Source organism: Patagioenas fasciata, chromosome 1, assembly GCF_037038585.1.
Source record: "Patagioenas fasciata isolate bPatFas1 chromosome 1, bPatFas1.hap1, whole genome shotgun sequence".
In the NCBI taxonomy this organism is placed as follows: domain Eukaryota; kingdom Metazoa; phylum Chordata; class Aves; order Columbiformes; family Columbidae; genus Patagioenas; species Patagioenas fasciata.
In genome coordinates this window covers 78,825,854-78,843,426 of record NC_092520.1, presented here as the reverse complement: position 1 = coordinate 78,843,426, position 17,573 = coordinate 78,825,854, and the positions used below count along the sequence as shown (strand labels likewise).

At 43.2% G+C, this 17,573-nt stretch overlaps 1 protein-coding gene across 3 annotated transcripts in view; it reads left to right on the top strand.

The window, feature by feature from the left end:
• The first annotated feature begins 232 nt into the window (after nucleotides 1-232).
• Nucleotides 233-17,573, top strand: part of USP25 (ubiquitin specific peptidase 25) — a 99,012-nt gene continuing 81,671 nt past the window's right edge. For 2 of the 3 annotated variants that reach the window (XM_065862824.2, XM_071809503.1), the window contains exon 1: nucleotides 332-488. In XM_065862824.2, coding sequence (XP_065718896.1) covers nucleotides 444-488 — 45 coding nt within the window. In that variant the 5' untranslated portion in view covers nucleotides 332-443. Of the gene's footprint in view, nucleotides 489-17,573 lie in introns of all 3 variants that reach the window. The other variant, XM_065862823.2, reaches the window with a different exon arrangement.

Here is a 17,573-nt window from a genome sequence, read left to right as displayed (position 1 = left end):
GAGGCGGCCGGTGTAAATACGGCGCGAAAGGAGCAGGGCAGCGGCGGCTCCGCTGGCGGCCAGCGAAGGGGCCTGGAGACGGCCGGGGGCTCCGCCCGGGGCAGGTGCGCTGGGCGGCGCCGCCGAGGAGCCGTTGTCGGGCGGCGCGGGCCGACCCGAGGGTGGGGCCGGCGGCGCGCTGGGCGCTCCGGGCACGCTGGGCGGTGGCGGCCGCGCTGGGAGTGACAGCGGGGTCTGAGCTGATCCGCGCTGCCCCCATGGCGGCCGCCCGCCTCGGCGGCCCGCCCGCCTGGCGGTGACTCGGGCTCCCCCTCCCGCCCCTCCTCCTCCTCTGCCACCGCCTCCTGCTCCGCTCGCCCAGCCTGGGCCCGGCCCAGCCGCTGCCGCACGGCGCCGCCGCCGCCCGCCGAGCCCGGGGCGCAGCCGGGAGCCGCGTGGGGGCCATGACGGTGGAACAGAACGTGCTGCAGCCCGGCGGCGCCGCCAAGGTGAGACACTGGCCCGGCCCGCGACCCTGCGCCGCGGGAGCCCGCCCGCTGCGCCAGGGCCCGGCCTGGGAGCCGGCTGCGCGCCCGTCGCCGCGTCCCTGCCCGCCCCGCCGGCCTCGCTCGGGCCTGGCCCCCAATCCCCTCCCGCAGCCGCTCCTTTCCTGTGCGGCTCTGGCTGCTGCCCCGGCGCCCGGTCCTCGCCCTGCCGGTAACTTTTCCCCCTTGCAACGGGGGAGCAGCCTCCCTACCCCCAGCTGTCTCCCGGGCCCGTGGGAAGCTTCTCCTGACTGAGGGGGGGGCCCGGCCTTCCCTGCGCCGCGGCCTCTCCCTGTCCCCGTCGCTCCAGCCCCGGGCTGGGGCCAGGGCGACTGTGAAGCCGCCTCGGGGTTGTTGGGGGGGGTGTGGAGGGGCCGGGCGCTGCGCTGGGCGCGGCCGGGCAGCGGGGCCTCCGTGACCGTGGCTGCGGCTCACTCCCTCCTCCGGTCTGGGTCCTTCCCCTCAGCGCTTCTCGCCTCGGGAGAGACCCGCCACTCCCCGGGCTGCGACGGCGCCGGGGCCCTGGGAGGTCGGGCCTGTTGCGCTGACAGAGCTGCCGGGCAGAGCGGCAGGACGGGTGAGGACCGGCAGGTCCTGCCTGAGCCCCCGGCGTGAGCCCGGGGCCGGAGGGAGATGCTGCACATGGCACGGCGTGACCCTGCTGCGCCGGCATCCCTGCCCGCCCGCTAAAGGTGAACGCTATTTCCAGCGTGTGACATACGGCTGGCTGCGACGCTCTCGCCCGAGTAAAAAAGTGCTGAATTTAGGGACTGGTATTAGCGTGTATCGTGAAATGTGGTTAAGGCAATGGCAGTGTTTATGAATCTTTCAGTGCGTACCAGGAGCTGCTGGAAAATGTTTCTTTGTAACCAAAAAAAAAAAAAAAAAAATCGAAACCTTCAACAGCTCTTCTTTGCTTGAAGTGAACTGAATTGGCAAAAGAAAAATCTAAAATCACAGAGCTTTAAAAATTATTAATTTTTTTAAAGGTAACTTGCTGATTATTTGGTTATTGGAACTGTTCTGGTTAGCAATGTGACTGCCTCCTCTTCCTTGTGTGGTGATTTTTTTTTTTTATGGCATGTCATGTTTTTATAAGAGGATAAATGTATATTTGCTTTGCTGAAGTCAGCGTGGAAGTTTAATTGCTCCAGTCCTAATAGTGGATAGTGGGAATGCTGTGATTAAGGTATAATTGGTTCAATTTACATTCAAGAAGCTGATTTGGAGGGAGAGGCATGCATTGCCAGATTCTATTATCATAGTTGGAAGTAGTTAGCAGTGATTTTGGCCGCTTCAGTAGGAAGGCAAGGCCTGAATTTTGTCTCTTCGTTCCTCAGTCAGTAGTGTTGAGGTGTGCTAGCAGGCTAATGTAGCAGGCTTTTGCTTACAGGTCCCATGCTACCTGGGTCTTCTGTGTTGAACAACTTGATTTGGTGCTGCTGCGTCACCTGACAAGTTTCATGAATGAGGTTATCTTTTACAAAACCTCTTGTTGATGTTTTACTTAAATATCCCTTAATTATTGTATCAGATACTCTGTTATGTAATACCTGGTAGACAGTGGTCAGAGTTGCCTGTTTGTACTTTCTGTCAGTAACATGTAGGAAGAAATATTGCAGTTTTCAGCTAAACGGCTGCTTGCAGGCCAGTAGTTCAGGATTACTTTAGTTGTAAATCGAGGATAAACTCGAGGGTGGTTGGTAGTGGTAGGTCACCTGGTAATCCTTACTGCTGTAAAAAGCAAAATTAGCAATGATTCTAATGTTGACAAAGCATCTAGAGAAACTGTATAAACCAATTTTTCCATGGTATGGATTTTCTATTTTATTTCTGTTGAATCATCTTATTATTATCTGAAACTCCTTGTTACCTACTTTATCCCTCATTGCATTGGGGGGGGGGGGGGGGGGGAGGAGCAGGTCAATTTTGAGAATATTTTGAAAAAAAAATAATATTTGACTCCAAAGTGAGTGTCTCATTGCTTATTTAGACTAATGAATAGCTAATTGGATGGCAAACTCTAACATTGTTCAGCTTATTTGCATATAAGAAGAAAAATTGTAAAGGTACGGTGAGCTGATGCAGGGTTGAAAGCTGGAGAGGCTACCATACCACTAGCTCGTCATCTTCCCTCAAAAGAAGAAAATCCCATGCTCCATGAATAGTGAGAGTTTGTTCTGGAGGCCTCAGAGTTTTTCATTATTGTTTTATGTTGGTGTGAAGAAACCACATACAAACGGAAATATATTTGCTTTCCAAGACAGATGCCGGAGTTACCAGCATACCTTATTCAGAGCTGTGGTTCTTAACATTGTTCATCAGATGTTTTCTTACTGTCATGCAGGATTGTGTGTCAAAACTTCAGCAGTACTCGGAGGTTTGTATTAATAAATGCTCTAACTACAAAGAGCCCATTTCCCACTGAAGCTATCTTTAGTTTATTGTGTAGTTAAAGCATCTGGATCGAGTCAAAATAAATTTTTTTCTTTCATGTTTACTGGTCATCCTGACTCCTAGTTAAAACTTGTAATTTATCTCCTGAAGCAAATAATAATTGTCTTACTGTTGTTGCTCACAGCTCTTATGTGCTTCTCTAATGTTGTTAGGTATCTGTTGGTTATCTGTAATGTTCATTTTAAGACTGAAGCATGTGAATAAAGGTAAATGGCCTGAGAAGTTTAAAAATAAATAGCTTCTGGTTTTGCCCTGTCTGTATTTCCATCCAGTACAATACTTTTTGTCAGTCATTTTGCTGCTGAAGAGCTAAGTCATGTGCTTTGCAGGATACCCCATACTTTAGGCAGTCCTGCACCACTGCCAGGGGGGCAGCTTGTGCTGGTGCATGTGTATGTCAATTTACTTTATTTTTTCTCTCCCTGAGACCATCCCAGGCTGCCCCTCGTGCTGTGCAGACTCTTCCCTTGGCCAGTGTCCTTGATGCAGCGGGTTTGGCAATGGGGCTGGATGAATGGTGTGATATTTCTAGCAATTGGAAAAAATGATCCGGAGAGGTCATACATGTTTCAGCAGTGTGTCAGCTCTAACTAATGATTATCATGATGGTCGTCTCGGAACAACAGATTGAAGGAACTGAGTTTTAAAGAGTGATGTTTAGCTGGCCTCTCAGCAATGTGTATTATCAAGTTCTACTGCTTCTGGATGGAGGTTGAGTGTTGGTTGATACATGGATTTAAAGTCTGTTCTATCTGTCCTTTGGTTTCCCACACCCATTGTTATTTCAGACCCATAATTCAGCAGCGCATTGCCAGTGTAATCACAGAAATAGTAGAATAAAGTCCGGTGTGTCAGGTGCGCCCATTTTTTAAAAAAATAAGCACAAACCTTTAAGGATATTTGCCACTTGAAATAACACATGGTGCTAAGCAAGGTCTAATGCTATTTACTTCCTCTCTTTTGCTCTTTTTTGAGGTAGTAAGGAAGAAATTGTACTAGCACGTGTGTGTGCTTCTGCTCTGCTCATCCCATGCATTTGATGTACGTATTACTGAAAGATTTTAGCTAATATGGTACTGACTGGTTTTCTTTCCTGAAAGCAATAGCCATTAACTTCTTGATGCTGCACTAGGTCATTCAGAAGATGATAGTCATATGTCTCCAACACTGGAAATAGAGGTTGATGTAGTGCTGAATGGCAAGAGATGGTCCCATGGATTATCCACTCGTGACTTGGTACACGTTTATGGAGTCTTTGTGTTTTGATCAGTTGAGTTCAGGGTTGTCTGACCCACCATTTGCCTGGTGGATCCAAGGGGCTGCAGGCTCCTGCTCTCACTGTGTGGCCAGAGCCGCTCTTGCCTGTGACCCAAACAAAGGTGTCCTGCCGTACCTCAGAAATGCACCCCGGGTCACGTAATGGGGCTTGGGGTACTTATCTCCCCATGAATGGGCTACCTGTGTTTGGGCTGCGTGGCAGACGGGCTGCTTGTGTGATGGGCTTGAATATGGGGGTTATACCTGCTACTGCTGGTGTTTAAAGCTTTATTACCTCCTCTGGTGAGGAAGAGCAGAATGGTTTACTGAAAGTGGTTGCAGCGACTACTAAGTAATTGGCAAGAATTATTTGAAGTGTTATAGAGTCACTTAGATACACACATCTTGTTATTTATTTAAAACAAAGTTCATTAAAAAGTTCATATTACATGTAGTTACACGTTCTACATAGGCTTCTGTTTGTATTTTCTGGAAGCTGGAGCAAGGTGCAAAGATCAGTGATTCAAAGTGAGTTTGAAAACTCTTAGACTGCTGTGCTGAATGCCTTCTGGTTTTGTGAATGTTCTCATGGATTTTGGTGGGAGCAGATGGATGTGGTTGTATGTGGTGTGTGTTTGTTTGTTTGTTTTGTAGCTATACAATCCTGCTGAATCTTGGATTTTTTTAATTGGTATGATATGCCATGAATCTGTACCTTTCAGAAACCTTTAATAGCATTTAAAAACCTGTTGCATTCTAGAATATGTTTCACGGAAGTTCAGTAATCATTTCGATTGTGGTAGCAGAAGTTTACAACTATAGTACTGTCATTAGCATCTATCCAAAATAATGTCTTTACATATCTTTTGATCCACGTATTGAAAGCAAAATACTGCTTCAGAATATGAAAATTAAGGTTTATACATTTTCCTGTTAATCTTTTGTAATGTTATTTTAAAATATCCTTAGTACTTGCTGAAAATATATTTTTAGGATGACTCGGTATCTTACAACTATGAGGAGCAGCAGTTACAAAAGATGGCAAAACCCATCAGCTTCAAAAAGCAAATTACCATGTCTCAAAATAGAAAAAATATTTCACATTTTTAAGAGTGCTTTGTAAAGATAAGTGGGAGGATAATTGAACAGTTTCTTTTCTTGCACTCTTGTGCCTGACAAGATACGTTAAAGCAGGAAGTAGCATCTCTCTAAGCCTCTGAACTCAGTTGCTGTTCAGGGACTTCTCTAACTGAAGATGAATGAAAGATGTAGTTTCTCTTTTGGTTTTGGCTAAATTTTCTCTTCTTCCTGGCTGAAGAACCCACCGAATTGTTGACAGTTCAGTTATTCAGTCCCTGAGTAGCTGGCTCCATAACTTCAGCGGTGTGAATGGTTGGGTTGAGAGACACCATGGATGCTGGGGACTAGTGCAGTGACAGAGTTGTTAAATTTACCCTAGTGAACTTGGAGGCTGCCATTTCAGGCAGGACCAAAATCTTTGCAGAACTACGTGAGAGGTTTCACTCTCACGTGTCATCTGTGCCAGGAGTTGTTTGGGGCACTGCCATCAGTCACCCCCTTACAGCTGTTGCTGGTGTGCCAGTGATGGGGGTGTTACCCAGGTGTCCAGGGGTGCTTCCAGGGTTCCTTTATGTTTTATTGCTCTTTGCTTTCTGTAGTGAAGATGCTGATTTGCAATTCTTAGCTGGTTATCTGGCAAAAGACAAGAGCCAAAGATGACATTCCTGATATTTCTGATGTTCCTTAGCATAAAAATTAAACATAAAGCTTAAGAGCAGTGTCTTCGCTTACATGTTTTCACGTAGGAAACTGTTTGTTTGGTTGGTTTTTATTATTGACTTCTTGTACTTATTGTGGAACAGAGCTCTTAAAAAATCTGAGGGAGATGTGTGTGCGTTGCCTGGACCTGGACCAAGCCAGGGAAGTTTTTCTGCTTTTACTGAGTTGGAGAGGCACGTGTGTGGGAGCAGCTTCTCTGGGAAAGTAGTGTCTCCTGAGCACTTTCACTTTCTAGTTCTCTTGTGATAACCAGTGGGATTATGTAAGGGTGGGGAAGGACATATTGAGTAACAACAAAGGTTTGTGTGTGTTGGAGTTTTTTGTTTGCTTTTTTTTTGTGGTGATTTGTTTGTTTGTTTGTTTTACGTGGATGTGTTCAACTTCCCCACCAAAACCCAGTGACTAAGTTATGGATGTGATGGTCTTTAGTGATCAGAGACACCTGTAATTGGAGAGAATCGAGCTTCTCACCGGGGGCTGTTAACTCATGCCTGGGGTAGCAGCATAGCATCACGATGTAATTATCAAGCCAGAGTACTGGGTGAGTGATGTAGGAGAGGCTGTTGTGACAATGTATTTCAAAATGAATTTTATGAATTCAGAGTAGGCTTCAGTCTTTTCTTCCTGTTAGGAAATAAAGACTGCTTCTGTTAGCTGATGACTACACTTCATCAGTTGGGGTGCTGTTGAAGGAGTCATTATCTGCCAAGAGTAGAAAATATTTAACTGGAGTGAATGTTAGTTTAACCAAGTTCATTGAAACTAACATAACTCACATGGGACTTCTGCTAGAGAGCTAAGTGTGCCAGGGATGGGGTGGTAACTCCTTCCATTCACTTCAGGACTGTGATACATGCAAAGTTTTGGTTAATGGGTGGTCAAGTATAATTGATAGGGAAAAGCTAGTACTGTAAATCACAATAGTTGGTTGCATGTAAAACTAAGTAAAGTTGAACCTTTCATTTTAAATCCATCTCTTTTATTTAAATAAAATATTTTATTTTTTATTATTTAAATAGTTTTTTAGAATTATTTTTAAGAAGAGAAAATACAGTTACAAAGCAATCTAAAGCTGTGAGGCTGAAGTAAAGATAAAGTGGCAAGGTGCTTTACTGCTCAACAGGATAGCAGGGGCATGCCTTGCGTGCTGGTACAAACTCAGACTTTGTGCTAAGTATAAAAAAGGGAAATACTTTTTCCTGTTTCCTGCATCAGGTTGGCAAATGGTATCTCTTGCTATTTTTTGCAAACACTTGTAACTTTAATTTGGCAACACAGCATTCTGAACATTGCATGTCAGATTTTTCAGTGTTACCTTACATTAATGCGGTGCTGAATATAAATGTTGTCAGAGGCCGTATTGTGCCAACACACCTCAGCCAAGCTTGCAGGTAGAATGGGGGACAGCTGTAGTATGTGCCATGGTTGAGTACAATCACCATCCAAAATGTTTTCTTATAGTGTTAAAATTTATGCGCTCTCATTGTATTGCAGTCTTTAGATCTTTTATCGCAGGGTTTCTTTAACACTTCAAAACTTGCAGTACACTCAGGGCTCTATGGACCATAATTTGAAAATTTTCACAAAACTTCGTTTTGAGTAATCCTGTCCATACCTCCTTTCTGCTCCACGTTACCATCCCAGTTTCCAAGAGTGAACAGAGGGAGCGTAAGTCTGTCTCTTCGCTGCAGTGAGCTGCACCTCCCTGCCTGGGTATTTGCGACGAGAGCACGGGTCTGTGATCCAGAGTGGCAGAGGTGTTGTGCTGACAGCTGCAGGGATGGTTTTTCTGATAGAGGGGTCATTTTAATACACTGAACTGTGTAGTAGTTTTCCCGGTGAATGCGGTGCAGAATCTGGGGGTTTAGGCTTTAACAAGAATGAGATGTTAAACAACATTTGAGTCAATATTGAGATTCCTGGGAAGGAAGAATTGGATCCTGAGATGGTGTAAAGGACAGATAGATACAAAATATTGTGAGCAGGACACTGTGATAATTTTAGTAGTCTCAGGCAGGCTTTGTGAGTTCTTGTCTATTTAATTATGGACTAGTTTTCCATGTATTTAGTAACATCATTAATCTCAAGCATTTGAAATTCACAATAAAAATATTTAATCTATTTAGACAGAATCTTGGAATTTAAGAAGGCATTCATGATTTTTACGGTTAGGTTTTGTAGCTTTAGTTCTTTAGCAAATATCATTAGCTACATACTTTTGCTTTTCTTTGCCCTAATCAATGAAATACAGGAGCATGTTGAAAGACATCAGTATAAGAGTTTTCCTGAAACCTCACGTTACCTGATGATGGGACAGAAACGGCACTGTTGTGAGAGGTGGCAACACACTGTCCACAGTTTTAATGTAGCTTTCTGGAGTAAGGATGTTGGAGAGATCGAATCCCAAGAACATGCAGTGTGAACAGCTTGAAGGCTGATGTGCAACTGGGTTAACTTTGGAAATGTCACCTGACACAGATTTGTGTATGTAAAATGCCTTTTTTTTTTTTTTTTTAGGCAGCAGAAATATCAGTATGCAGATTCTAACAATATTTATTGTGAGATGCACGGCTTTGACTCAATGCTTTTGTTTATAGTAGGTTTCTGAATTATTTTAGCTGGTGCATTCTTGCTGAAAAAAAATATACCCTGCACAACATTTATTTTAAACTATTCCTGTTATCAGCTAATTGGCAACAGTCAAGCTTATAAAACTTTGCGTCAAACAGATTGTGCTTATAGTATCCTTAAGTAAACCTTTTCTTTAAGCCGTTAGGTGAATGCGTATTTTTAAGCTTTACAGTAAGTACGTGTAGACAGAATAATGTGTTTAATAAAAGCTTTTCAGAGAGACATTAGTGTTTTCAAGGCATGATCCATAGCTATTTAAATTGAATTGACCCTTGTATCCTACCTTGGTCTAGACAGAATTCATGGAAATTGGTGCATGTGATAAAATGCCATTAAATGCCTCCGTGGCTCCTTCCTACCGATTGACATGTCATCATTTCACTTGCGTTGTACCCCATAATCAAGAGAACTCTCTTTAATTAAAACAGGATGTTGACTTGACATTAGGGTCTGAGTCTGAGATGTAAAAGTTTCGGATTGTGAATTGTGCATCTATATTTAATGACACCTATTACTTTTGGTGAATAGTAAATGCTAGGCTTGAGTTTGCACATAGTGTCTGTGATAGCTATGTTTCTTATGGCTGTATAACTTCCAGAAAAGTCAGATACCTCTGCTGGAAATTTTGGATCTTAATCTGAAACAAAACCCCGACTTTCTGAATTTCAATAAAATTTCAATTGAAAACAAAACAAAACCCCCTGCAAACAACAACACCCCCCCCCCCCCCAAACCTCAGTTTTAGAGGCTGAATTTAGCTGAGTTTTTACTGGGATTAAGCCAGAAAAAAATAATGCTACGTGAAAGTTCAAAATAGTATTCATGTACATTCAGGTGTGTGATTTGAGAGGGCTTTAAAGTAAGCAGCTGGAGAAGGCTCAATATGCTCAGACGTGTGGCATTCTTCATTCTCTTCAGAAGTGAAGGAGATGGTGAGAACAAGACTCCTACTCCACTTCCCTTTTGTGTTTTGTTTCATTGTATTCTTCTGAAAGTTAGCTGTTTTGAACAATCAGTTTCTTCTGGGACCACAGCTGTTAGAAATGAACCTTTTTTTTACACTTTATAAAGTGCATAGGTATGCATGGCCTGGTTAGAGGATTGGGTACTGTGTATTTCATCATATCCCAGATATGACTGAGAAAGCATTTCTGTATTTTGCAGATTTTATCTTTTGCTTTGTTTTGGTACAGTATCATGGGCAAATGTATAAGAAAAGGGTTTTAAGCTTGTAAACATTTTTTTTTTTGAAAGCTAAATAGCTTTTAGACAGTTTGCAGAGTTGTTTTTTTGTATTACCTACCTTACTGTTTGCCAGCTTCCTTTCTTCAAATTCTGCTTGTGTCTCTCATGTAATTTCTCACCTGTTTGAGGACCATGCTCTTTTAATTTAAAGACTTTGCACTGCAGTCTTCCTTTCTTACATTAGAACCTTTTAATTATTTTGGTAGTAGTAATCAACAAGCTTTTAAAATTCAGACACATACGTTTATAACTTTTTTTTTTTTAAAAGGGGTACTAGAATTAAGTCTTCTCATTATCTTGGTATTCCTTTACTTGTTTGGAAATTGAAAAATAATAAACATCTTAGTGGCAACTTTTTAAAGTTCCTTCTAGTCTTGCTTGTGTTTTATGGGACTTGGTGCTGAAAGCCACAGAACGTCTCTTTTGACAACCTTGGCTGGACCAGAATTGTCCCCTTGCCTGAAGCTGGCAGGGCTGCTTTTCTGGGTACAGTCTGCTGGGTAACCTTTGGATTTATTGATGGCAAAGATGGACAGATTTCACTCATCATCACCAGTTCCTGCTCTTGCTGACTTGGCAAATTGCCTTGAACTTTCTTCTGGGGCAGATTTAAGGAAGACTGATAAATGTGTCACCTGTTTCCCAGTGCTGAGCAGGGATGTGGCTGCAGTGAACAGACTCTACTGTGTTGCTACGGACCAGAGAGGGCATTCGCAGCTGCCTGCTGTCGCCAGCAAAGGTGCCCAAGACTGTTGCTTTGTTACCTTACTGAATAGAAAGGGGTTGAAAATTTTGCTGTTGGAGTTTATGATCCATCTTGTTTTATGAGGAACGTATTGACAGAATGCTGCTGATAGAAGGGCTGCACAGAATTTTGATTTTTCAAATTATTTCTCAAAAATGTTAACTCTTTAGAGGAGGCTTTCATACTTCTTTTGCTCAAGTCAGCCTACGAAGTTTCAGCTAGGGGGGTGATGATGAAGGATGGCAGAAAGTCACTGTTGATATTGCCACACCACCACCAAGATAGGGAAGAATGATGGGGCAAAATTACAACAAAGAGCAGTTGTAAAGCAAAGTTGTTATAAGTTTGAGACTGTGCCCTCACATATTAGAATAAAACATGTTGAGCTTTCTGTGGGAGCTGAGGTAAATGTGTCTTTCAAAATCAGGTAATTCAAATTACGTTAAAAAAACCCTCAAAACCAAAGATTCTCAAGTTTGTCTTTCTGCTTTTTCCTTGAAAGAAAATGGTCTGGAAAATTTCAGTTGCCCTCTGTGGAGTGCACTGCTGAATTCACGATTTCTTTAATTGTGAGGTAGTAAAACTATATGCTGACCTTCAGTACAAATCTCAGTGCATCTTCAAATACTATAGTGTCTCTGCATTTGAAGTTCACTTTAGTTCTAGGGTCACCTGCATCCGTTGAGGTTGTTACCTCGCTGACCTTCACAGTCTGGCAGTCCGTGGTGTTGCTGTGGCTTTTTGTCAGCGAGGCCAGCACGTGCCAGCGGATTCGTGGCACCTGACCCAGGAAAGGCTGTCTCGCTGAAGAAGCTGAGACTGCCCTTGGAAACCTCTCACCTTGCAGGCAATCTTTTAAATCCTGGAATTTAGGTGATTTAATGTTATCTGTAGTCTCGTTCTTTTGCAGAGTTTATTTATGTATTTATTCCCCTCAAGCTAACAATGTGTGTCTCTTCACAGATTTCCTTTTGAAATGATTAGTAGGAGGATGGATAAGCTATTACACAATCACAGAATGGTTGGGGTTGGAAGGGACCTCTGGAGATCATCTAGTCCAGCCCACCTGCTAAAGCAGGTTCACCCAGAGCAGATTGTACAGGAATGTGTCCAGGCAGGTCTTGAACGTCTCTAGAGGAGACTCCACAACCTCTCTGGGCAGCCTGTTCCAGTGCTTTGGCACCCTCAAAGTAAAGAAGTTTCCCCTCATATCCAGATGGAACCTTCTGTGCTTCAGTCTGTGCCCATTGCCCCTCATCCTGTCATTGGGCACCACTGAAAGGAGTCTGGTCGCATCCTCTTGACACCCACCCTTGAGATATTTATAAACATTGATAAGGTCCCCTCTCCTCTTCTCCAGGCTGAACAGACCCTGCTCTCTGTCTCTCCTCATAAGAAAGGTGCTCTAGGCCCCTAATCATCTTCATAGCCTGCTGCTGGATTCCCTCCAGTAGTTCCTTGTCCTTCTTAAACTAGGGAGCCCAGAACTGCTGCATGACTTTTCTGATGGAATTTCATAGAATCGGTTTGGTTGGAAAAGACCTTTATTGAGTCTAACCATTAACCTAATGCTGCCAAGTCTACCTCTAAACCATGTTGCTAGAAACTTCATTTACACATCTTTTAAACATCTCTGGGTTGGTGACTCAACTGCTTCCCTGGGCAGCCTGTTCCAATGCCTGACAACCCTTTCCGGGAAGAATTTTTTCCTAATATCCAATCTAAACCTCCCCTGGTGCAACTTGAGGCCATTTCCTCTTGTCTTATCACTTGCTACTTGGGAGAAGAGACCAACACCCTCCATGCTACAACCTCCTTTCAGGTAGTTGTAGACAGCGATAAGGTCTCCCCTCAGCCTCCTTTTCTCCAGGCTAAAAAACCCCAGCTCCCTTAGCTGCTTCTCATCAGAATTGTGCTCCAGGAGCCTCACCAACCTCGTCGCCCTCCTCTGCACTCTCTCTAGTACCTCAGAAAGGTAAGCCTCTAAGCCTTCCCTGGCACAACTTGAGGCCGTTTCATCTTGTAATGCCATTGGATTAAAAGTTGCAGCGAGGGTGGATTGGTTGAGGCTGCAGGATGAGTTTTCCTCTGGAAGATCTCCCTGCAGTGGGGTGGAGGTGCTCCCTTTGGCTCTCCTTCCCCAGCCCCCTGTCTTGTCTCACCTGATTGCCTGTGATGGGGAAGCAGGCAGCAGCAGTCAGGGAGCCAGGAGCTGTGTGCTGGCTGGCTGAGCTGCTGGGGGCAACCCCTGTGGCCAGAGGGTGCTGCTGAGGGTGTCGGGAAGCCCTGGGGTCAGGCTGGGCTGCTGGCAGTGGCTCTGGGCTGCCCGGGCTGTTCCTCTGACGGGCAGGCGTGCCTGGGTACGTGCACACTCTGTGATCACAAGGCACGTTTCTTTAGAAAATCAGGTTAGTGGTTTTTTTAATCGAACTAAATGGAAAAGCCTGTATTGAAAAGCTTTCTGATAAGTTTTTTCTTATTTTTTTCTTTCTATTTGAAACAGACACTTGAGCTCTTCACCTAAATGTGTCCCTGCTATTGCGTACTGTGGACTCTTTGTAGTACAGACCTGTCTTAAACAGTGTGATTTAACTTTTATTTAGGATTTCCATGCTGTATTATTCTGAATTTTGTGTGGAAAAATTATTTGTGAAGCCTTTCCCAGTATTGTTTACTTAGGTCACATAGCAGAGTTGTTGGAGGTGAGATCTTTGCTTGTGCCATTAACAGTTGGCAGTAAATGAAGTCTTTCTGGATGTGAACACCTAAACCAGGGAACGGAGAACAGTGTATGGGGTTTCAGCCTGTGCAGGAGTGGGCATGAGTGTGTGCGTTCATTTGTATGGTGTGCCGCTTTGACCACCCAGGCATAACAGGAACATCAGATCCCTGTTGCTGTATGAATTTCATATGCATCTTTTGTTGGAGTGAGTTTTCTGCAATACTGCCTAAGTAGGATGAAGACTGCAGGAGGCTTTTTTCTCCTTCAGTTTCTCTCACTGGTTAAAAATAAGATTAAAATAAAGGCAGCAAAACAATTTGTTCTCATCAGGCTGCTGCTCTACAACAGTTTAATCCAGTGGAAACAGGCGCAGCCTTGGTCTTGTCTTCTCCCGTGTCCCACCGCTGGCTCTCACAAAGTCAGCAAAAAATAAATTAAAAGCAAAGAGGAGCCTTCTGATGGTTTGTTGAGAGCCTGGATTGTCTTGCTGGAAGTTCAGGCAAGTGGCAGTTCTGACTCAAAGGGAGAAGTGGCTTCTGGCCAGGGCGGGTGGCATCTGGCAACGCTAGTCTGGGCTGGCCAGCACTGGCAGGAGCTACAGCCTGGGAAGGACAACTGACTCGGCAGCAGAAGCTCGTGGTCTGACAGCCCCTGTAAACTTCGTTGTTTGTAAGTGTTGTAGAGTCTGGCATCCCACCTATCTGAGGACACTTGCAGCTTCCGGAGTTGGTTGGTTGATTTCCAGAGTTGTTGTCCTTGTTATAACAGCAGGGGGAGGAGAACAAAGGGGCTAGCTTGATGTTGTTTTCTTGAGAGCTCTTCTACATTGTGAAGAGCATGGAGAGAGTATCATGATGGCTATTTGGAGAATAAGACATAAAAGCTAGATGCTTGAATGGGCTAGTGGGGCTGCCCTTTTGAGTTGAGAGGTAGGTCTTAGCCGATCAGTGACAGATAATAAATGGGCAATGAAAGGACTGTTGAAGAACCTCAAATGTGAGCCAGGATAGCTTATGGTTGGTGTAATGGGTTAAACTGTGATTGGAATGCAAAGGAAAACATCTCAAAGGACAAAGTTAAAATGTGGATCTTTCTGGCATTGTTTTAGATCTCAGAAAGACAAATTTCATGAATTGAGACATTCAAAAGGACATTTTTAATAACTGCTGCAGTAAAATTATTACACCCTCAGCAATAGCCTCTCCTGTGAGGAGGAAGCATATGCTTTGGTAATGTCTGAGCAGACACTGAAAAATTTAATGTTTAGGCATGATGGTAAATGTGAACAAAAGAAAAAAAACTGAGGAAGCTTTTACAACAGAAAGTAACCAGGAGTGATTGGAAGATATGTGTGAATATGTATGTGAGTGTTTACACACACAGAGCTGTGTATCTGTCGTCCTCCAGCCTCCTCCTTTCTGCATAATGTCGCATATTATTGAGTCCCACTGGCTTTAATTTGCTGTGGCTTGTGCACGTTGTTGGCAGCTGTCTTGATGCTGAATCCAAATGCGTTGACTTGGGACTGGGACCTGACCTGCGGTTGGAGCATACCACTGGGACGTGGTGTTGCCCAGTCCATGAGTGGGCTCTTGAGAGAATCCTTCTGGATTTTATACATAGTTTATGGATAATGTATGCTGGTGCTTTGAAAGACCCCCCGCTGACACCAGTAACTCTAATCACCCATCAGATTTGCATTGTAGCAGAGATACATTTGCTAATTACTGTCACTGTTATTGGAGTAAGAATCAAAAGCAATTTTTGTGAAGCAAATTTTCCTGTAGCTGTTCCAGGGAATACAACCTGAAATTTAACTTGCATCTAGTTAAATGAAACTCAAGAACTCATTGGTTTTATGCTAGTTAATTAATTTTTAGAGCAGTTGTCATTGAGAAGCTTTCTAGTTCTGAGCAGGGTGTGAGAAATCATTATGGTGGCTTAAAACACAGAGACCTCAAAATTCTCAATAATTTTACATTTCTGGCACCTTTTATGTTTTCAGTAAGTATTAAGTAATACTAAGGCTGCTATACTTTCTTGATTAGAAACCTGCCACTGAAGCTTGTGTAGGAGTAGTTACCAACATGAGCTATGTGTTCCACAAAATGTGGAACTAAGGAATTCTTCACATGCTTCTTCGCTCAAGCAACAGTGTTCATAAATCAGTTCATCTACTAATTTTAAGACAGAACTTCAGTTATATTTTAGTTGTTTCTCTTTTGGTTTGGAGAATTACTTTTAAACCATGTTGCTTTGATGGAAATGACAAGATTTTTTGAGCCAGTTTATGCTTCTGTTCTGGTAGATCACACCATTTTATAGTGTTCTTTTAAGTTAGTTTAAATGGCTTTGTTGCCTTCTCAGTGTTTGCTTTTGCTTTGTGTTTATAATTACTACTCCAATTGCCTTCAGCCAGTGTTTTCATTTTTGTTGTTTTTGGTTTGTTTTCACTGGGGAAAGCCAAATCTCTTGCTAATGTACACAGAGCATGATTAGTTTTAATCCAGGCAATAGACCTGCAGAGGTGTTGAGTTGGAGTCCAGGTCTGAGTTTCAGTACTACTTTGGTTTGTGGGAACATGAAACAAAATCCACTAAACATGGTCAAGGAAGTGAGATTTTGATGCTTTCTGAATGCTCTCCATGTTATTGTATGTATGTACTCAGTGATACCTCTTCTCCAGCAGCATTATTACTCCATTTCTTTAGCAACCCAAAATTTGCCTAGGAAGACCTGTATAGTAATATACCTTAATACACTTTAATAAGGTGATGCTTCTCCCCTGCTTTTCTTCTGCCTGAGCTGTATAAGAAATCTGGCTTCAGGGTCTCATTCCTTCCCTGTGTTTTCCATATGATTGTGGAAGAAGGGGTGTGAAACCTGTTCTCCTGCCTATGCGTGGAATAGTTGGGAAAGTCTCTCCTCCTGTGAACTGGCAGGTTTTCCTGTTCATTGCAGGAGTATTTCCCACATGGGTGACGATTTGGCTCACATTTAACTTCTGTTTTTGGTAAATGTGTAATAACTATATGAGGTGGGTTTGCTTTATATTTAGCGTCAGTAAATACAAAACAAACTCCTCACGCCTCTCTTTAAAAATCTCATTTCAAAAAGTTTAAATATTAGCTTGAATTAAAATAAATTTAAGTGTTATATGTTGAGAATAAATGAGACTTTTTTTTGAGTGGGGGGAGAGGGCACATATGAGTCTCAGGATAGTGAGTGTTTACATGAGTGCATGCTCTTATATAGAATCCTTAATATCACATCTTGAAATTCATTGGAAAGCCAGTAGTTAAACCATTTTCAGTTGAAATTACAGCTTTGTTATTGTTCACAGAAACCACAGAAATGTGGTGAGAGTATTCAGAGTGTTGCCTTATGATGAATATAGGCTATATAATACTATGATTAAGCATGATCCTTCCTTTAATTTTTCAAGGAGGACTGTATGCACATAAGTAATGTGCTCAAGCATTTTTCGCATGAAACTTTTATTTCATCCAGGCAGTGGCTGACTGAAAGTTACTGCCATACAGTGTGTCCTTTCGCTTCCTTGAAGTAAGTTTGCTCTCAATCCAGTTGCAGGTGAGTGATGACCCAGTTTGCGCAGGCTGCTGCTGTCATTGGCAAGTTTTGTCAGTCTGTGCAGAGTACACCTGGACTGAAAGTCTGCAGTCTCTGTGCATATCTTTTGCTTTTCACAGGTGATTTTGTCCAAGCTGAAGGCGAGGTGCGTTTTACATTTGTGTGTGTATAAAAATATATCTTTACCTACTTTCTTAGTCGATACAATGTCATGCAAGTGGTTTTTCTTTCCCTAACTGAACAAAAGGAAACCCAGTTAGCAGATAGCAGGCAAGGGAACATCAGTCAGCTGTGCTTTAGTAAGGTACTGTAAGAATGAACACCTTGAAGCGAGTGCAAAGATTTAATTTGGTCTTTGCAGTATCAAAATACTGCTTTAAAAAAAAATATGTATATATACATATGCCCACTTTTAAATTTACATACTTATGTGTGTTTATTCTGTACACACACACAGAGAAAAATCTTGAGGACGGAGGCGGTATGAACAAAGACAGACAACAAAGCTTTCTGGAACTGACTGTGTGTTTTCCATGTGTTTCAACTTAGTGTCTTCATAGAAAGAGTTTTTATTTGCCTCTTTGGAACTTGACCATCAGCT